The sequence below is a fragment of the Heteronotia binoei genome, chromosome 11, assembly GCF_032191835.1.
Source record: "Heteronotia binoei isolate CCM8104 ecotype False Entrance Well chromosome 11, APGP_CSIRO_Hbin_v1, whole genome shotgun sequence".
NCBI classification, from domain to species: Eukaryota; Metazoa; Chordata; class Lepidosauria; order Squamata; family Gekkonidae; genus Heteronotia; species Heteronotia binoei.
In genome coordinates this window covers 8,283,682-8,304,974 of record NC_083233.1, presented here as the reverse complement: position 1 = coordinate 8,304,974, position 21,293 = coordinate 8,283,682, and the positions used below count along the sequence as shown (strand labels likewise).

At 47.5% G+C, this 21,293-nt stretch overlaps 1 protein-coding gene across 1 annotated transcript in view; it reads left to right on the top strand.

Annotated features, from left to right (window-relative positions):
* LOC132579555 (pre-mRNA 3'-end-processing factor FIP1-like) overlaps nt 1-21,293 on the top strand; it is a 56,087-nt gene that overhangs the window by 1,025 nt on the left and 33,769 nt on the right. The window contains 6 exon segments of the mRNA XM_060250008.1: nt 7,386-7,422; nt 10,238-10,319; nt 16,956-16,973; nt 16,975-17,016; nt 17,018-17,049; nt 20,051-20,109. Coding sequence (XP_060105991.1) covers nt 7,386-7,422; nt 10,238-10,319; nt 16,956-16,973; nt 16,975-17,016; nt 17,018-17,049; nt 20,051-20,109 — 270 coding nt within the window.

Genomic DNA, 21,293 nt, shown 5'->3' with positions numbered 1-21,293 from the left:
ATTGTCTTCTCAGCATGCCATCATCCAACCGGTTTTCAAGAGGATACCTGTGTATTCAGAGGCTTAGTGAGGGCAACAGGCCAGGTGTTGTAGCAGCTTCTGATTGGCCTGCACCTGCATCAAGTGTTGCATGGTGCAGGTGAGTTACTGGATGACAGCTCTGAGGTTTTCTGTGCCACGGCTTGTGATTAGGGTGGACGGTCCATCTGTTGGAAATGGTAACTTTGCAGGCAGAGCCGTTGAATGCCTTCCTCCACCCAGGTACACTTGGCATTTGGCCCCACCCGCTCATGGGTTAGATGTTGAGCATCTTTGGCCATTTGGATGCCTTCTGTTTCTTCTTGTATAGATCTTCTCTTTTTCTCTGTTTTGCCTGGCCTTGGAGCTGTAGCAAGGGAACCTTTTTGATCTGTTCACAATAAGTTAAATGCACACAAATAGCTATGCAAATATGTCATGTAATATGTGCTTCTATTGTTGTAAGTAAAATTTCTTTCTTTTGTTACCGTTGGAGTCAGATCATCTTTGTAATTCGTTTGAAAAGCATGTTCCCCTTGACCGGGATTATTTATTTATGTATCATATGGCAGAGTTACATACAGCAGGGATGTAATATAACATACATAACCAAGTTGATACATGTATGTTGGCCAATTGGGCAGGCCCCTTGAGTACTAATGTCTAAATTTTCAATCCACTCAGTCACTGCTAGGAGAGTTCAGAGCTCTGTCCCATCAACCTGGAAAGCACAATGCATTCCTGTGGCAGATGAAAAATAATTTGGCAGGCTGCACCACAATGGCATTCGGGTCCTGGTATTTTGCCCATTTAAACAACAGGTTTGCACAGCTGCCAAAGCCTTTTCATGTTCTCTTAGCCATCTTACAGGTCAAATCCTGCGGGCCGCTTGGGTTATCCAGTTTATTGGGTTATGGATATTGGGTGGAGCTGGTAGCATCCATGTTCGCAACCATTTGTTCCTTAGATTGAAATTTTGGGGTTGTAGGATTTGTGCAGATCTTTTTGTTGGGTGTTGGGATTTGAATCTGGATAGACTCGCATCAGCCGTGTCATTTTAAGTGGACAACTCTCTGTTTTCAGTGATATTCATGAAGAAGAGCATCTTGTCTTCAGAGATGCAGGGGAGTGATGTGGCACAATGTGGGTAGCCGACAGGTCAGAGTGGGTTTAATATATCCAGTAATGGTTCTTGTATTGAGTTGGACATCATATTTGTGAACATGGAGGCTACTGAGCCACACTGAAGCACTGTATTCTGCAGTACTATACACCAACCTCAAAGCTGAGCATCTAAGGGTTGTAGCAGACAATTCTGGCTTGCCTCCTTCAGGTACATCCTGGATAACATTAAAGAGCTTCTGACTGCTGGACAATCATAGGATCTCTGCTGGCTCCACTACACACATGGAAACAACCTTTACTGGGAAGCTGAGAATTAGGGTACTGGGTAAAGCTTCTGTGCTTCCAAGGCAAAATTATCATCATCATCATTCCCAATATTACCTTGTGGAAATGTGGCTTCGGCAGCAGTGCTCATAAGTGCCTGTAACCATTCTTTATTTGCCCTGATGCCAGTTCTGGCGTGTCCTGGGCATGGAAGCTCAGTAAGCCTCTTGCCCCACTGAGTCCCGTTGCCACCTCACTTGCCCTTGGACTGGCAACTGGGAGACCAGCTGTTCAGTAGGCCGGGGTGTGTGTCTCCACTTGCTGACCCCTAAGCCACAGGGACCTTTGCACATGTTTCTTTTGCTACAGCGAAGATGTTTTCACAGCAGCTGATTTGTTGCTGGAAGATCTAGCTATGTCGGATCGTGTCTGAGCCAGATGTAGAATGCAGCCGTTTCTGACCTGGGCGCAGAAGAGTTGGTTGTTGTGTGCTTTCAGGAGATTTCTTTCTCCCATCCTCCATACAAGCACACATGGAACAAAAGGGCAAGGGATTGCCACTGCTGTTCCATCCTTGCATGAGAGTAAAGCAAAAAGGATTGCCACCAAACCTACAGTCCTGTTTCTGTTTACAGAGGAGTAAGTGATGTTGAAGTAGTAAGTGCAGAAATGTATCCAGCAGCTGCAGACTCTGCTTTCCTTACAAGTTGCCAGAGTTTCTACACAGTTTCCACTCTGGTTTGTTCAGAAGAAAGTACTGAGGCGGCAAAGTTTGATTTTAAAAAAAAATAGTACATGAATAATTTAAAACATTAGCTGAGTGGCACAACTTAACCAGTGAGGTCAAAATTCTGATTGGGCTATAAGTTATGAGCTTGCTTACTTAATGTTTGAAGCTATCAGGGTTCTGTTAACATTTCTACCATCAAGAGAATTAGAAATTTAACTTGTGCTCCCTACACCTCTATTGAGCATTTGGTAATCTGAAAAAAGGAAGATGATTAATCTGGTGCATCAGCTGAGAACTCTCCATCCAGATCCCCCCCCACCTCTAATCTTTTCTATAGTGTGAATCTTTGTGCCACTGTGTGATGCTTTGATTTTGCCTTAATTTGGAATGAGGAGGAGAGGTTAGGCTAGTAGGTCTCCCCTTCAATGTTCCTTCAAATTCCACCCCCCCCCCCCCCCGCTGAGCAGAGCAGTTCCCAACCTGAGCAGAGCATAACTGCTGTAATCTTGAAATGGTCAATGGGGCAGTGCAAGACCTTGCGGGGCTCCAGACCAGTGCTGAGTGGGGCTTCCTCTGTTAATGAGCAGCCGCTCATGCCCATAGAAGGAACACTGCTCCCTTGCTGCTCACATGGTTTAAGTAAAGAATTGTCTTTGGGCAACTGGGTGGGGGGACATTTGCAGAAGTTCTTTTTTTTTTTAAAGGGTGGTAAGCATTTAAGCCACAAATGACTGTCATAAAATGGGTAGTCCCGTGGCAGAAATCAAGGACGTTCTCTGTTGCTGCAGATCTAAAGGGTGTAGACCATAATCCTACTCTGCCAGGAAAGCATTGTTAGGATGGCACTGTGTGTTGTTTAGTTGGGTGGTAGGTTCCACCTCCCTTGAGGCTGTCAGCCGGAGTTGTGTTCTTCCTTTGGATTTTGTGCGCTGGTTTATAAGACACGTTCCAATATGATGATTTTAAAGTATCTCAGATGGTGAGAACTGGCTGGTGCGGATTTTCTTAACACAGTTGTTTCGGTGAACTAGTTTTCTTGACTGTGAAAGCCATTTGGTGTTTCCAAATGCTAGTCTTCCAGCGCAGTTGGATTGTGGTCTGTGGGATTTTGAGGATGGATACTTGGAGGATACTGTGAGGGGGCCATTAGAACTTTGTGTGTATCTGGTTACCCACAGGCCTCTTTGGCTAGAGCAGGGGTGGCCAAACTGCGGCTCGGGAGCCACATGTGGCTCTTTCACACATATTGTGTGGCTCTTGAAGCCCCCACTACCCCATCAGCCAGTTTGGAGATGGTATTTGTCTCTGTAAATCACTTCTCCAAGCCAGCCAGCAACTTTTAAAGAATGCATTTAAAGTTGCTTTCTTTCTACTTCTCTTTCCCTTCTCCCTACCCCAACTACTTCACTTCCCTCCCTCCCTTCTGTCCTGTCTTGCAGCTCTCAAACAGCTGACATTCATGTCTTGCGGCTCTCAAACATATGGCGTTTATTTTATGTGGCTTATATTAAGCAAGTTTGGCCACCCCTGAGCTAGAGTGTCCACTGCTGTTTTCTTAATTCACACTTTCCTTTATGCCTCTGTCCCCTGATCAAACCAGCTTTGGCAAAGGTGCTCCATCTTGTGCAGACCAGCCGAGGCCTCTCTCAGGGAAGGGAGAGTGTTGGGTTACCTACCAAGGTTTAGCGGTCACTGGTCAAAAATCTCTCCTGGTACAACCATTAGATATGGGGGGGAAGGCTGGAGCATATGCACATTTTTGTGTGGGGGAATTGGGGGGGGTGTATTTAGATGGCCTGAACAATTTGACTGTTACAGCTCAGAAACAAGTTTGCCATCTCTGTGGAATTAGGCCCCACTGGTTATGCTGTCTGTGTTTTATCAGAAAGCAATGAACTCAGTCCACGTGATACCTCTCTTTTGGGCCAACCCAATGACAAATCAAGATGAGCAGCCATCTTTGTCTGTCTGTAGCAGTAGAAAAAACAAGAGGAGCACCTTAAAAGACTAACCAGATTTGTGAGCAGTCGCTGCTCACTTCTTCAGACTCATGAAAACTCCTGCCCCACCACGACTTCTGTTAATCTTTAACGTGTTGCTAGAGTCTGGCTCTTTTACGCTACCAATGACAAATGACAGGGTGCAAGCTTTTGACTTCCCCAGAACCCTTCATCAGACCAGGACACATTTCATCAGAGAATGGGGCCCATACGAGCCCCAAAGAGCACTGAGGTCAGCAGGGAAGAACATGCTGACTGTCCCTGGGCCAAGGGAGGCAAAATTACAGACTACAAGGGCACGGGCTTTCTCCGTGGCAGCCCCGTGCCTGTGGAATCAACTCCTGGAGGAGGTGCGGGCCCTGCGGAACTTAGATCAATTCCGCAGGGCCTACAAGACCATCCTCTTTAGGCAGGCCTTCTCAGAATGCTGACAGAGGGTGGCTGAACGGAGGATCCAACAAAGTGATTCTTTAATGATTCTTGCCACCATTTAAATATGTAATAGCGCCCGGAACACCTCTGCTGCTGTTAAGTTATAGATTATATATGTTATAGATTATATACGTTGGATTAGTTCTTAAAATGTATTAACTATGTATATTATTAACTATGTATAATTTTAATGCTGTTTTATAATTTTAATGTGTTTTAATTATTGTATTTATATTATGTCTTATTGAATGTTGTTAGCCGCCCTGAGCCTGCCCAGGCGGGGAGGGCGGGATACAAATAAAATTTAATAATAATAATAATAATAAATGACAGCCAAGCAAAAGGCCCAGTGGCGTGTTTCATGGTAGTTGTCACTGCAGTGAGGAATGCCATGTCTAACCGCTCCACCCTGGCTTGCATTCCACCACCACCCGCCCCCCACAGCACTCTGCACCTTCCTGGTTCCTGCTGTTTGTTCCACTCTGGGCAAACACTTGACGTCTGTCTTTCCCACCTTTCCATTCACGTCCCAGGATATAGTGTGCTGAGCCAAGGAGAGAGTGCTTATGGGATATTTTACCTTTTGAGTTTGGAGCAAGTGTCAAGTTGTATTCCAGGTACGTAGCAGACTGTAATAAGAGTCCTGTAAGCTCTTGGAGGATTGGCTACACCAGAGGTGTGTGGCCTAATATGCAAAGGAGTTCCTGCTACAAAAAAAAGCCCTTGGCCCTTGCTCAGTTCAACATAAGTTTTTGTTAAAAATGAGCTGCGGATTCATATTTGGGGGGTGGGGGAGGAAGCAATGCTCCACTATTCATTACTTTGAGTATTGAATTTGGTAAGCCTGTTCTGGAATGTGTGTTGTGGTCTGTGGTCTTGACACATTTCTGAAAATAGAAACATTATTGGGTTGGGTTCATTCTGTATGCAGGGGTGCGTGATAGGGCCTTTTCTGTTGTGGCACTGCAACGTCAGAATGGCAACACTCACCCAGTTATACCACTCTCTCATGAAGGCTTCCCCTTCCATCTTCCGGTGGGATTCATTTAGACTGCTTGAGATCACATTTTTATACTGTCCCTAGTTCTTTGGTGTTCAAAAGGTGTTTATCGGCTTTCTCTCTCTCTCTCTTTTTTTTTTTGCCAACTCCGGTCAGTATTGTTCAATGAATAAGTGGTCTTAAAGATTTGTAACTGCAATAAATTAGCAGTTAGGCACACTCCAGACAGCCTGTCTTCTGCAAGTGAGTGCTGAACCTTTTCCATGGCTGCCTTTTGATCTCCTTTGTAAAGCATGGTGTTAACATTCTCTGCCTGCTTTTAAAAACAAGCGGTCTGGTTTCTCCCCATCAGAAAGAAAGCCTTTGTTGCTTTAGAACTAGCAGTTTTTGAGAAAACTGGCAGGAAAGTGGAACCTCAAGAAAACTAGCAGGAAAGTGGAACCTCAAGACTGGTTCTTAGCAAATGTTGATGAAAAGCATTCATTACTCCCCAAGGTGCCAAAGTCAGTTTTCAAAGAATAATTTCTCCTGTTTCAAGTTGAACTGGAATAGCTCCTTCCTGTATGAAACCTGGTTGCTCTGGTTTTAAAGTTTTTCCTAGGTCATTTTTTTTTTGCTGTTTTCCCCCCACAGGGCTCGAAAGCAGCTTGTGAAAAATTCATAAATCTAAAAGTACCAATTTAGCAGTGCCATTTAAATAAATAGAGGAAAACAAAGACATCGTCCTTGTACCCTGGTGTAACTCTGGTGTGCCATGCTGCCTAATGTAGGCCTTGAACTGCAAGCCACAGCTGAAGAGCCCGGGCCCAGGCTTAACTACCTGCAAGGAGAGGAGGAAACAAAATCAGCCAAATGGTGCTCAGCTGCTGCTAGCAAACTAGCAGCATCCTGCCCACTTCCTCCTCTGTCAATGCGGTCATGTAGCGTTGACTTAATTTCACTGCTAAATTCAGCAGTTTTAAACCCTAAGGGAAAGTGGTGTCTTAAATAAATAACCGGGGGGAACATGCGTGTTTGCTGCCTTCTGCAGGGTGGGGCCTTTGGCTCTGCAGCCTCTCAGAGCACCTTTCTGTGCCCCTGCTGCCCCTGCCAGATATGCCAGGGACTGATCTCCCAAATTCCTGCATGCAACACATGGGCACAAGTTCTGGAAGTAGATTTCACTCCCTTGGTTGTCTGGAAGATTATTTCAATGTTGTATTTGCCATAGTTGCACAGGACAAGAGGGTCTGGGTTCAGGTTCACAGTAACCCCCACACAGCTAGTTCTTTCTTTTGGTGGGGGAGAGCTCAGTGGAGAGAGAGCCTGTCTTGCACAGAGAAGAACAAAGTAGGAGTCAAGTTGTACCATGAGACCAACAGAGTTTTTTTTTCAGAATGTAAGCTTTCACGTGCTCTAAGCACACTTGATCAGACGAGAAATCAGGTACAGAGGTACCTGATTCCTTATCTGATGAAGTGTGCTTTAGAGCACATGAAAGCTTACATTCTGAATAAAACTTGGTTGGTTGCTTCAGGTTCTACTGCTTCAGGCCGCTTGGATCTTTGCACACAGAAGGTCAGCCTTCTGTGTTCATATTACTCTGCCCAGTTGCATGAAGCTGCAGTGTGTTTTAGAGCCCAGGTACATCCACCAGAGAGGAAGACGGGGGGTGCGGCATGGTAGCTGGGTCTGTGGGAGGGTTGGGGTGCCTTTTGCCTGGGCATTGGCGATGCCAGTCTGTAGTGCTTTTGCAGGTAGGAGCGGGTGACACTGCAGAGATCTTTCCTTTCCTGCCTGTTATGTGTGATCTTTCTCTCTCATGTTGTATTTTCAGATGACAGTGGTAAGCAAGAAGATGGACCGATCCTTGGGTAAACATTTATTTATCTATTTTCTATTTATCTATCACCTTAGTTTTCGATCCCGCTCTCTCCGCCAGCGGACTCAAAGCAGCTGTACAAAATGTACAAAATTATTTTTACAAATGTGTTCTTTGAAGGCTAGCCGGAAGAGGTGCGGGCCCTACGGGACATTAACCAATTCTGTAGGGCGTGCAAAACCGCCCTCTTCCGGCTAGCCTTCCAAGATGGAGCCTGAAATGAACACCAGGCCATCACTAACATCAGCAATCGAGATAGCAATATGATGAGATTGTTTTAGATTGATTTTAGACTTTTATACTATGTAAATTGAATGGTAAATTTTAAATGTTATAGAAATGTATAACTGTTTTATTGCTTAACATGGCTCTTGCCACATTCTGTAAGCCGCCCTGAGCCTGCCGCGGCGGGGAGGGCGGGGTATAAATAAAATGTTATTATTTATTATTATTGTGAGAATCCTCTTAGCCTTGTTGGTTCACTGGCCAGATGTGGTTCTGGCTTCAGATCGTTTGGGATTCAGAAGTTCCAGAATGAATCTGGAGTCGGATGCAGGTGACCCAGGTCTGAATCCTCACTCTGCCCTAGAAGCTGGCTGGGTGACCTTGGGCCAGCCACACACATTCTCGGCCTGGCCATCCTCACAGGGTTGTCATTGGATACAATGGAAGAGAGGAGAACTATGCAAGTCACTTTGGGTTCTCATTGTGGAGATATAAATAAAGTCGATAGAATGATAATCTGTTTCCTCTTCCTACCCTAATGCACCCGTGTTGCCTGTCATTGCAAAGGGAAGGTGGGTTCCTGATCCTCCCACTATCAGGCACATCTTTTGCCTTTCCTTGGCAGCCCTTATTCCCTGGCTAGCTAAGAAGCAGGGATGTGCTTTACCAGTGCATGCCTTTCATAAGGCTGGCTGCATTAGTTTGTCGTGACCAAAACAAGAGCTGAAGCACCTTCAAGGCAAGCAACTCTGTGGTTGCCTGAGTTTTGGTGAGCCAGAACTTATTTCATCAGTTGGAGGAAGTGTCACATGTAGTTGGAAAATATATATATATATACACTCCTGGGTGCAAACAGAAGGGTTGATGGTGGGAATGGGAGTAGAATTATGACGAAGTGTGGTCCCCGGGCATAGATGTGTGTTCCATAACACGGCAGAGCACAGGTGAAGGCAAGGTCTGCTTCAAAGATCCCGCCTGAGTTGTGCAGACCAGTGTTCCCTCTGATTTCCTCCCTACCGAGTGGAGCAGTTCACATCCGGTGTGGAATGTAACTGCTGTCGTCTTCAGGTGGGCCATGAGCAGTGCGAGATCGTGCAGGGCTGCAGACTGCTGCTGAGTGCGGCTTCCTGCGTTAGTGTGGGGCCCCTGACGTGCGCTGCTGAGAGGGGACACTCTCAGTTGAGCAGGAGATGTTCCACCAGGCTTTTGACAGAGGACAGAAATGGCTTCATCTCGTACCGGCACCCTTCTCAGTCTTTTCTGTCCATGATTCGCTTCATGCTCTCCCGTCCCTTCCCCCGCCAGTGGAGTAGCTAGCAGCTTGCAATTAGAATAGAAATATCATGCAGCATCTGTTTATAAATGTTTTAAATGCTTTGAAATGTATTTTAGTTATGTTTTTATTGTAACTGCTTTAATGATATCGTCCATCGCCCACAGCCCCGTGGAATGATGATGATGCACCCCTAAGTCACAGGCGACCCCATAGGGTTTTCAGTCAAGATTAGCAGAGATGGTTTGCATAGCAAACTATGCAGGCTTCCACTGCATAGCAAAGCCCTACTCTACCAGGGTGGTGGTCTGCCATCTAAGTAGCCACCCTGCCTAGCTTCTGAGCTCTGACAAGATTGGGCTAGGCTAGAGTATCTGTCTGCTATGGTTTATGTAGAGGGGAACCTCCACCTTCAGAGGTACTAAGCCTCTGCATCCCAGAGCCAGGAGGCAACATCAGAAGAGCCCTGCTGGATCAGACCAGGGAGGGTCCATCCAGTCCAGCCTCCTGTCTCACACAGTGGCCAGCCAGTTCCTCTGGAGGGCCAACAACAGGGCAGAGAGGCCGAGGCCTTCCCTCGATAAGAACCTCAGAAGAGCCCTGCTGGATCAGACCAGGGAGGGCCCATCCAGTCCAGCCTCCTGTCTCACACAGTGCCCAGCTAGTTCCTCTGTAAGGTCAGCAATGACATAGATGCCAAGAAGAACATCAGAAGAGCCCAGTGGTCCAACCACTCCAGCATCCTGTCTCACACAGTGGCCAACCAGTTCCTCTAGAGGGCCAACAACTGGGCACAGAGGCCAAGGCCTTCCCCCGATGTTGCCTTCTGGCTCTGAGATGCAAAGGCTTAGTGCTTCTGAATGTGGAGGAAGATTTTTGTGCTGTGGTTTCAAAGCTGAGCTTTTGAAAATCTGCCCAAGCAGTTCAACTCTAGTGGCCAATCAGAAGCCTTGCTAGATAAAAGCCCCTCTTGGCCCTGCCCACTTTCTCAAAACACTTGGCAGGTACCTGGAAAGGTGTTGACAGATGCCAGGTTGGTGACCCCTGCTGTAATGTGTCACTATGAACTGAGAATTGGGTTGGTGCGCAGGGTCACATCTCTTCCCTACTACGTGAATCAAGCATCGATGTAAGCCTTGAACTGGCTTTTGCATTCAGGAAGCTGTCCTTCTGGAATGTTGAATATTTGGGGAGGTGTTTCCCATAGCTTAACACCGTGTTGGTCTTACAAATTGTTAGCCATTGTGATTTAAGATGCTTTTTGGCAGCAAGTATAACGTGGGTTGGTTTTGTCCAACCCTTTTGTCAGATCCTCCGAATCGCATCCTTTACAAGACATTCCCCCGGAGAGCAGGCGTGTCAGCTGTGAAGACCGGGAGCTGTTGCAACAGGTAAGCGGAATAAGCAGAGGGGATTACAGCCGTGGTTCTTGAGGTGAACCCACCTCCTTCCACTGTGGCACTGGTTGAAGGCAAGCAACTAAGCCCACTCAAGTCTGGTTGCGGTGTGGGTTTGGGAGGTGTAGGGCCTCCCCATCGGAGTTTTAAATATGTGGTTTCCTCTGCCCCTTTCTGAAAGTGACAGGGAGCCAGTTCAGTTGCTTGCTAGATTACATCTATACATATGCTAATAGCTCTGGTAGGAAAACTAATTAAGGAATTTGGTGCAAGGAAGTCTCTAGGCCACTATTTCCCATTTGCAGGGTTAGGACCCGGTACTGGGCCATGGAAGCCTCACTACAGGGTCACAAGAAAAGCCAAAGCTAGCCCCGCCCCCAGCAAAGCATGACCTCTGCTCTGCTTCCTTCCTTCTACCGTCTCTCTGTTGTGCAGAGAAAAGCTAGCCTTGAAGACTGACACAGGCTGCAAAGCCTGAGCTCCATTTGGCTTCCTTCCCCCATCTCTGTGTTGTGCAGAGAAAAGCTAGCCTTGAAGACTAACACAGACTGCAAAGCCTGAGCCCTGTTTGGCTTCTTTCCTTCCCGTCTCTGTGTTGTGCAGAGAAAAGCTAGCCTTGAAGATTGACACAGGCTGCAAAGCCTGAGCTCTGGCTTCCTTCCTTCCCCCATCTCTGTGTTGTGCAGAGAGGAGCTGGGCTGCCTCTCCTTCCTTCTCCCCCTCTCCCAGTGTTTGATAGAAAAACTGGCATCCACTGGCACTTTAGATCCATGAAGTGTTCTTCAAGGTATGAGCTTTCATGTGCCTTGCAGTATGTTCTTTTGGGGAGATTTCCCCGGGAGGCCTGGGCGGCAAAGAAGGGGTGTGTGTTTTTCTCAGCCGGGAGGGGCGGGGAGTGGGCATTCCAGTAGCTGGTTTTTTTTACCCAACAACCCCTGAGCAGAATTGTTGCTGGCTGGGGTTATCTGATGGTGAGTAAGGTTTTTTCCTCCTTTGTCCCCCCTTCTTTCTTTTTCCCTCTGCAAGGGATGCTCTGTATTCTTGGTGCTGGGGGTGGAGGGAAGCAACATTGGGAGAGCTTCTAGTGCCCTGGCCCCACTGGTGTACATTCTGGTGCTTTTGGGGCATTGTATGAGAGAATTTTGGACTGGATAGTGCACTGGTCTGATCCAACATGGCTTCTCTTATGTTCTTTCTTTCCATGTCTTTCTTTTCCTTTCCTTCAATTTCATTCTTTCCCTTTCTTTCTTACCTTCCATTTTTACTGAATGAAACTTTTCTGTTCATCATACTGTTGTTGCAGACATAGGAGCTCTGTCAATGAAAAATTGGTACCCCCAGTTGTAGCCAGCTGGCCTTTCTATGAGATTTCTGTGTGAGTGAGTGAGAGTGAGAGGTGTGGGGCAGAAAGAGATTGTTGGAGATTACTGCTGTATATCTCAACAGCACTGGTATTGATGGCACTATGCACTTGGCACCATTTTACTGGTCCTGCTTTTAACAGCTGTCTGACACCAAAATTAAACTTCTCCTGTAGATATTAAAAAGGATGAAAGGAGTTCACTGGCTAAATATCTGCACAACAGGTTGCTTTTAAAGGCATTTCTTCTGGAAGCTGGTTCCATAGCTGTGGAGCCATAACAGAGAAAGCCCGAGTGCGGGTGCTCTGTAGTTTTACCTCTTTTGGCCCGGGAATAGTCAGCAGGTTCTTCCCTGCTGACCTCAGTGCTCTCTGGGGTTCGTACGGGGAGAGACAGTCCCTAAGGTAGGCAGGTCCTCGGCCATATAGGGCTTTAAAGGTAATAACCAGCACTTTGTAACGAATCCGGTACATAACTGGCAGCCAGTGCAGTCCACGCAGCCCCGGTTGTATGTGCTCCCACTTTGGGAGCCCCAACAACAGTCTGGCAGCCGCGTTCTGCATCAGCTGCAGCTTCCGGGTTCGGCCAAGAGGCAGCCCCATGTAGAGGGCATTACAGTAATCCAGTCTCGAGGTGACCGTTGCATGGATCACTGTTGCCAGGTCCCGGCGCTCTAGGAAGGGAGCCAGCTGCCTTGCCCGCCTCAGATGAAAAAAGGCAGTGGCTGCTATCTGGGCCTCCATTGATAATGAAGGCTCCAGTAGAACTCCCAGGCTCCTGACCTGGCATGCCGCTTTTAGCGGCGCCCCGTCAAAAACCGGGAGAGGTATTTCCCCTCCCAGAGCGCCCCGACCCAAGCAAAGGACCTCTGTCTTCGCTGGATTCAATTTCAGCCCGCTCAGCCTTAACCAAGTTGCCACGGCCTGCAGTGCCTGGTCCAAATTCGCTGGGGCGCAGGCGGGCCGGCCATCCATTAGCAGATAGAGCTGGGTATCATCTGCATACCGATGACACCCAAGCCCATACCTCCTGGCAATCTGGGCAAGGGGGCGCATATAGATATTAAATAGCCTGTCAATCTAGTGCTAGAGGCTGTCAATCTCCCCTTTCCCCAATCTTGCCCTAGAGGCTGTCCATCTCCGCTTTCCCTTGACAATCTGGCCCTAGAGGCTGTCCATCTCCCCTTTCCCCTGTCATTCTGGCCCTAGAGGCTGTCCATCTCTCCTTTCCCTTGTCAGTCTGGCCCTAGATGCTGCCAATCTCATTTTCCCTCTGTCCATCTGGCCCTAGAGGCTGCCAATGTCTCCTCTTGCATGTCAATCTGGCCCTAGAGGCTGCCAATCTCCCCCCCCCCCCATCAATCTAGTGCTAAAGGCTGTCAAACTCCCCTTTCCCCTGACAAAGTAGTCGTAGAGGCTGGCAGCCTACCTTTTCCCCTGTCAATTCAGGCCTGGAGGTTGGCAGAGTACCTTTTCTCTTGTCAATCCAGTTCCTGGAGGTTGGAAAAGTACATTTCTCCCTGTCAATCCAGTCCAGGAGGTTGGTAAAGTACATTTTCCCCTCTCAATTCAGTCCTGGAGACTGGCAAACTACCTTTTCCCCTGTCAATCCAGTCCTGGAGGCTGGCAGACTAACTTTTCCCCTGTCAATCCAGTCCAGGAGGTTCGCAGGCTACCTTTTCCCCTGTCAGTCCAATCCTGGAGGTTGGCAAATTACATTTTCCCCTGTCAATCCAATCCTGGAGGCTGGCAGAGTAGCTTTTAGGTTGTCAATCCAATCCTGGAGGCTGGCAGAGTAGCTTTTAGGTTGTCAGTCCAGTCCTGGAAGTTGGCAGACTACCTTTTCCCCAGTCAATCCAGTCCTGGAGGTTGGTGTCAAGCATGCGGTTTCAATGACGAGTCGAGTTTGATACAAAACTACGTTTATTGATAGACCGATACTTTCAGTGTAACAAATTCTTGAGAGTGATGCTAAAGATACATTGATACAATACTTTTAAGGCTTACTTCAAAAGAATTCCAAAAGATGGGGGCGAGGGGTGTGCTCTCACACATAAACTATCATAAATGTCTACATTCTCATGGCGTTATCAGGACTCTGTCCTTGCTTTCCCCAGATGTGTCACACTCCCTAACAGGAATGTATGGGAAGGTACTGATTACTCTTTCTCAAGTTAGTTTCGTTTCTCTCTACATTTACTTTGCAAGCAATAAAATGAAAAGGGGGAGGGGGAAAGAATAACAGAGTTAACAGACCTTGGTCCTCCATGATATTTCACAGACCAGCTTTATGGAGGACCCTAAAACAATCAATTACCAATGGAATTTTACCATGCTTGACAGTTGGCAGAGTACATTTCCCCCTGTCAATCCAGTCCTGGAGGTTGGCAAGGTACATTCCCCCCTGTCGGTCCAGTCCTGGAGGTTGGCAGAGTACCTTTTCGCCTGTCAATCACGTCCTAGAGGTTGGCAATGTACATTTTCACCTGTCAATCCACTCCAGGAGGCTGGCAGACTACCTTTTCACCTATCAATCCAATCTTGGAGGTTGGCAAAGTATATTTTCCCATGTCAATCCAGTTCTGGAGGTTAGAGAGTACCTTTTCTCCTGTCAATCCAGTCCTGGAGGCTGGCAGAGTAGCTTTTAGGCTGTCAATTCAGTCCTGGAGGTTGGCAAAGTACATTTCCCCCTGTCAATCCTGCAGGTTGGGAAAGTAAATTTTCCTTTGCCAATGCAGTCCTGGAGGCTGGCAGACTACCTTTTCCCCTGTCAATCCAGTCCTGGAGGTGGGCAGTCTACCTTTTCGTCTGTCAGTCCAGTCCTGGAGACTGGCAGAGTGCCTTTTCCCCTGTCAATCCAGTCCTGGAGGTTGGCAGAGTACATTTTCGCCTGTCAATCCATTTCTGGAGGCTTGCAGAATATCTTTCCCCCTGTCAATCCAGTCCTGGAGGTTGGCAAAGTACAATTTCGCCTGTCAATCCAGTCCTGGAGGTTTGGCAAGGCACATTTTAGCCTCTCATTCCAGTTCTGGAGGCTGGCAGAATACCTTTTCACCTGTCAATCACGTCCAGGAGGTTGGCAAAGTACATTTTCCCCTGTCAATCCAGTCCTTAAGGTTGGCAGACTACCCTTTTGCCTGTCAATTCAGTCCTGGAGGTTGGCAGAGTACCTTTTCTCCTGTTAATCCAGTCCTAGAGGTTGGCAAGGTACTTTTTGCCTGTCAATCCAGTCCTGGAGGCTGGCAGACTACCTTTTCACCTATCAGTCCAGCCCTGGAGGTTGGCAAAGTACATTTTCCCCTGTCAATCCACTCCTGGAGGTTGGCAAAGTACCTTTTCCCCTGTCAATCCAGTCCTGGAGGCTGGCAGCCTACCTTTTCACCTATCAGTCCAGCCCTGGAGGTTGGCAGAGTATCTTTTCTCCTGTCAATCCTGTCCTGCATTATGGCAGAGTACCTTTTTTGCCTGTCAATGCAGTCCTGGAGATTGGCAAAGTACATTTCCCCCTGTCAATCCAGTCCTGCATATTCGGCAGAGTACCTTTTCACCTGTCAATGCAGTCCTGGTGGTTGGCAAGGTACATTTTCTCTTGTCAGTCCAGTCCTGGAGGTTGGCAGAGTACCTTTTCACCTGTCAATCCAATCCTGGAGGTTGGCAGAGTACCTTTTCCCCTATTCATCCAGTCCTAGAGGTTGGCAAGATACATTTTCCCCTGTCAATCCAGTCCTGGAGGCTGGCAGACTACCTTTTCACCTATCAGTCCTGTCCTGGAGGTTGGCAAAGTACATTTTTTCCTGTCAATCCAGTCCTGGAGGTTGGCAAAGTACCTTTTCCCCTGTCAATCCAGTCCTGGAGGTTGGCAGAGTACCTTTTCACCTGTCAATCCAGTCCTGGTGGTTGGCAAGGTACATTTTTGCCTGTCAATCCAGTCCTGTAGGCTGGCAAACTACCTTTTCGCCTGCCAATCCAGTCCTGGAGGTTGGCAGACGATTGTCCATAGAAAATAGGAGAGCCTGGATGGTCCATAGGATATAACGGGAGAGAAGATTATCCATTCCAGGTTTTTGTTGCAGCCGTTTCTGTGCGTCAATGTATTTCGAAGCCCATGCAAGTCAATTGACAATCTTCTCTCCCATTATATCCTATGGACCATCCAGGCTCTGCTATTGTTTCCTATGGACCATCCTGTCATTTGTTTTAGCACGTCCCCACTGGGAGTCCTGTTCCTCCCACTGGAGAATCCCTAAAATGAACAGGTGATGGCAGTGAGTCCCCTAGTGGCAGGAAGTGGAGTTGTCAGTGCTAAGGAGGGGCAGGCAGAGAAGGACCTGTAAAGTCAAAGCCGGCCTGTTCTGTCCACAGGAAGAAATATTGTGGTGAGGACAAAATAAGTGTGTCTCAGACACATCTCCATCCAAATGGATTGCTTTTCAGTTTGGTCCCAGCTTCACACTAGGCTAGGCTGAGGGGTAAGGAAGAAGATCTTCTTTCTATTGCCCCTCTCTCCAAATTGCTGCGGCCTTAGGTCCTAAAAAAGGTAAAGCACTGAGACATTACTGACCCATGGGATGATGTAACATCATGACGTTTTCTTGGCAGACTTTTTATGGGCGGTCTGCCATTGCCTTCCGCAGTCATCTTCACTTTACCACCACCACCACCCCCCCACAAGCAAACTGGGTACTCATTTTACCAACCTCAGAAGGATGGAATGCTGAGTCAACCTCAAGCCAGCTACCTGAAACCCAGCTTCCGCTGGGATCAAACTCAGGTCATGAGCAGAGCTTGGACTGCAGTATTGCCCCCTCTAAGCTGTGGAGTGTTGTGAACAAAAATTCTACTTTGTGAGCTACTGGCATGAGAGCTGTGAGCTACTGCGTAAATTAGTGTGCTCTGGGGCCTTTTTTCCTGAGCTAAGACAAAATTGTGTGAGCTGGAGGCTAAAGAACTGTGAACTAGCTCACACTAACTCAGCATAGAGGAAACAACTGCTCCTGGGTCCTACACCCAGCTTAAAGGAACATGCCCAGTCTCACCAGAGTCCTTGACAAAGTGGTGAAGTTTCTTGCCCAAGTTTAGAAGAAATACTGAGGCCTTAAGCAGGGTGAAAGCAGAGAGAGTTTCCTGGAATTCTGAATATCCGGAAGCAGTCCTGATGATATCCAGCATTCAAAAATGCTATTGAATACTACAGCGCTGGCATTGAACTGTGAACATCAGAGAACAAGAAGGGACTGATGAAAAACATGCTTGTTGTGTGTCTGTTTCAGGCTCTTCCTAGTGGCGAAGAGCGAGAGTGACAGTGATGATGATGATATCAGAGTCACCATTGGGCAACATCAAAACAGGAGCGCCGTCTTACATGTACGCACCTTTTGCCTTCTTGCCTCTTTCTTTCTTTCTTTCTTTCTTTCTTTCTTTCTTTCTTTCTTTCTTTCTTTCTTTCTTTCTTTCTTTCTTCTTTCTTTCTTTCTTTCTTTCTTTCTTTCTCTCTTTCTCTCTTTCTCTCTTTCTCTCTTTCTCTCTCTCTCTTTCTCTTTTCTCTTCTCTCTCTTTCTCTTTCTCTCTTTCTCTTTCTCTCTCTCTCTCTTTCTCTCTTTTCTCTCTTTCTCTTCTCTCTCTCTCTCTTCTCTCTCTCTCTCTTCTCTCTCTGCCTCTCTCCCTCCCTCTTTCCCCCCCACCACAGGCTTTGCTTCTGGATTTAATTTACTACTTTATTTCTCCACATCATGAACTCAAAGCAGGCTGTGTCCAGGGCTTGTTCAGGGAGGCCATATTCCTGCCATGCTTGCCGAAGGTCCCAGATTCAGTCTCTGCCATCTCTGCTGTCTCTATAGCAACTCTGGCAAAGACATCAGTCTTCCTGAGGAGCCTACGGAGTGGCTTCCACTTGGAAGAGGCAGGGCTGTGTTATGCTCAAGATCCGTGTGGCTGGACATAGGCCATTGAAGTCTATGGATGTGAGGTGGGGGGCATAGTGAGCATATCCACTGCCCCCTCCGTCACACACTCCCATTGCCCGTGTGAATTTCTACATCCTCTGACCATCTGCACAGGATGTTGAGAAACAGTTACATGTTTGTAAGGAGTCAGTGGGCTTTTGAACAGATGACCAGGCTCACTCTGGAGTAATTAGCATGTAGTTGGGTCCTCACAGGTTGTTATCCTGGATCTTTAAGCTACAATGGCTCCATTCTGTGAGAGATTGGAAGAGAAATTGAGGGTATAAAGGAAACCTCCACATTCAAAGGCAGCAAACTTCTGAATCCCAGAGCCAACAGGCAACATCAGGGGGAAAGCCTCGGCCTCTCTGCCCTGTTGTTGGCTGTCCAGAGGAACTGGTTGGCCACTGTGTGAGACAGAATGCTGGACTAGATGAACCCCTGGCCTGATCTAGCAGGGCTGTTTTTAATGAAGGCCTTAGCTTCTGTGCCCTCTTGTTGGCCCTCCAGAGGAACTGTTTGGCCACGGTGTGAGATACAGCCCAAATGCAATTTTGGGCTGTATCAACAGAAGTATAGTGTCCAGATCACATGAAGTGATGATATCACTTTGCTCTGCTCTGGTAAGACCTCACCTGGAGTATTGTGCTCAGTTTTGGGCACCACATTTTAAGAAGGATATAGATAAGCTGGAACGGGTCCAGCGGAGGGCGACGAAGATGGTGAGGGGTCTGGAGACCAAGTCCTATGAGGAAAGGTTGAAGGAGCTGGGGATGTTTAGCCAGGAGATGAGATGGCTGAGAGATGATATGATCACCATCTTCAAGTACTTGAAGGGCTGTCATATAGAGGATGATGTGGAGTTGTTTTCTGTGGCCCCAGAAGGTAGGACCAGAACCAATGGGTTGAAATTAAATCAAGAGTTTCCGGCTCAACATTAGGAAGAACTTCCTGACCGTTAGACCGGTTCCTCAGTGGAACAGGCTTCCTCAGGAGATGGTGGGCTCTCCTTCCTTGAAGGTTTTTAAACAGATGCTAGATGGCCATCTGACAGCAATGAAAATCCAGTGGATTTACGGGGAGGTATTTGTGAGTTTCCTGCATTGTGCAGGGGGTTGGACTAGATGACCCTGAAGGTCCCTTCCAACTCTATGATTCTATGATAGGATTCTGGGCTAGATGGACCACTGGTCTGATCCAGCAGGGCTCTTTTTATGTTCTTATGAAGGCCTCAGCCTCTGTGCCGTATTGTTGACTTTCCAGAGGAACTGGTTGCCCACTGTGTGAGACAGGATGCTGGACTAGATGGACCACTGGTCTGATCCAACAGGGCTGCTCTTAAGTTCTTATGAAGGCCTTGGCCTTTGTGCCCTGTTGTTGGCCCTCCAGAGGAACTGGTTGGCCACTTTGTGAGACGGGATGCTGGACTAGGTGGACCACTGGCATGATCCAGTAGGGCACTTCTTATGTTCTTATGAAGGCATCAGCCTCTGTGCTGTAATGCTGGCCCTCTAGAGAAACTGGTTGGCCAAGTGTGAGACGGGATGCTGGAGAAGATGGACCACTGGTCTGATCCAGCAGGGCTGCTCTTACGTTCTTATGAAAGCATCAGCCTCTGTGCCCTATTGACCCTCCAGAGGAACTGGTTGGCCACTGTGTGAGATGGTATGCTGGACTAGGTGGACCACTGGTCTGATCCAGCAGAGCTCTTCTGATGTTCTTATGAAGGCCTCAGCCTCTATGCCTTGTTGTTGACCCTCCAGAGGAACTGGTTGGCCACTGTGTGAGACAGGAGGCCGGACTAGATGGACCCTCCCTGGTCTGATCCTGCAGGGCTCTTCTGATGTTCTTCTCAGAGGAAGGCCTCAGCCTCTCTGCCCTGTTGTTGGCCCTTCAGAGGAACTGGTTGGCTACTGTGTGAGACAGGAGGCTGGACTAGATGGACCCTCCCTGGTCTGATCCAGCAGGGCCCTTGTGATGTTCTTCTCAGGGGAAGGCCTCGGCCTCTCTGCCCTGTTGTTGGCCCTCCAGAGGAACTGGTCAGCCACTGTGTGAGACAGGAACAGTACTCCCAATAGTAGTTAATCTTAACTCAGGCTGCACCACTTCTGAGAACAGGAGGGGGAGTTGCATTATGTACTTTAAGGGTTCCTCCAAACTGAAAACTTACACATGAGAGGGAAGGGAACAAAAGAGTGGGCCTCAGTACAGATGGGATCTTTATGCTTAGAGGAGCATTCTTCAGAATTGCACATTGCAGACTTGTGCTGATCCTTATGTGGAAGAGGCTTTATGGTGAAGGACCAGCGAACCCTCTCCCTTCAGTCTGCTCAAAAGTACCTCTCAGTCATCATGAAATATTGTCACTTACCACAAAAGGGAACCCATTGTGGCAACCAAATTTTTTCTCTTTCTCTTTCTAGGGGAACTCCAATGAATCTGAATCTAAAAACAGGTCGAGGTTATGGAGCCTCTGCCTCAGGTACTGGTCATGTTATTCTGCCTTTATTATCACCCATCTAGTGGAGGAAGCAGCATCTCCTCGGCTTCCTTCCTGGGGCTCTGGGCATGTGGCAGTAGCTGTTGGCACAGCGTTATTGTGTTAATGTCCAAGTGCCTCACATAGATTCCTACATCCACAAGAGAGCCAGTCTGGTGTAGTGGTTAAGTGTGCGGACTCTTATGTGGAAGAACCGGGTTTGATTCCCCACTTCTCCACTTGCACCTGCTGGAATGGCCTTGGGTCAGCCATAGTGGTGAAGTGAGCGGACTCTTATCTGGGAGAACCGGGTTTGATTCCCCACTCCTCCATTAGCAGCTGCTGGAATGGCCTTGGGTTAGCCATAGCTCTCGTAGGAGTTGTCCTTGAAAGGCAGCTTCTGGGAGAGCTCTCTCAGCCCCACCCACCTCACAGGGTGTTTGTTGTGGGGGAGGAAGATAAAGGGGAGCGTAAGCTGCTCTGAGACTCTGATTCAGAGTGGAGGGCAGAATATAAATCCAATGTCGCCAACTTCTTCAATGTCAAGAGGCCTGACAGTGTGGGTCCCAGAGCACACCTCGCGCCCCAGTTAAGCTCTTGTTCTAGCCTCCAATACCTGGCTCCCCTGCGGCCTTTAAGGGTTTGAAGGGCAGTCCTCGTGCTTGGAGGGAGGTCCACAAGCAGATGCATAGCCTGGGAAGTGGATTTAATACTGGCATTCAAGACCCCTTGAGTCACTGTTAATTGTAACCGTGCTGCCTTGTGCTTGTAGGATTCTCTCTCTCTCTCTCTCTGTTGATTCAGCCACTTCATTCTAGGATGAAACCAAAAGTAGCTCCTTCGGTGCTGAATCTCCTTTTTGTTTTAGAAACCAAAGTAATAGTACAGAGGAGATACAGAAAGGAAAAGAGGGATTATATAACAGTTGTGTATTTCAAGGACAATTATACTTAACAGAGTGTATAAAACAAAATATTTGTTCCTAACGTCCATGTCATTAATCATTTTAAAGACTTTTTTTGTAAAATATAATAGTCCTTATTTCTGTTGGGGTACATTTATATTCAACATTTTAGGTTTCAGATTTCAAAACTAATCTATTTTGCAACTACATTATTGGTTTCATTCAGTAATACATATTTTCGCCACTTATACATACTTGTTATAACTTTTAAAGATAGGCAGTA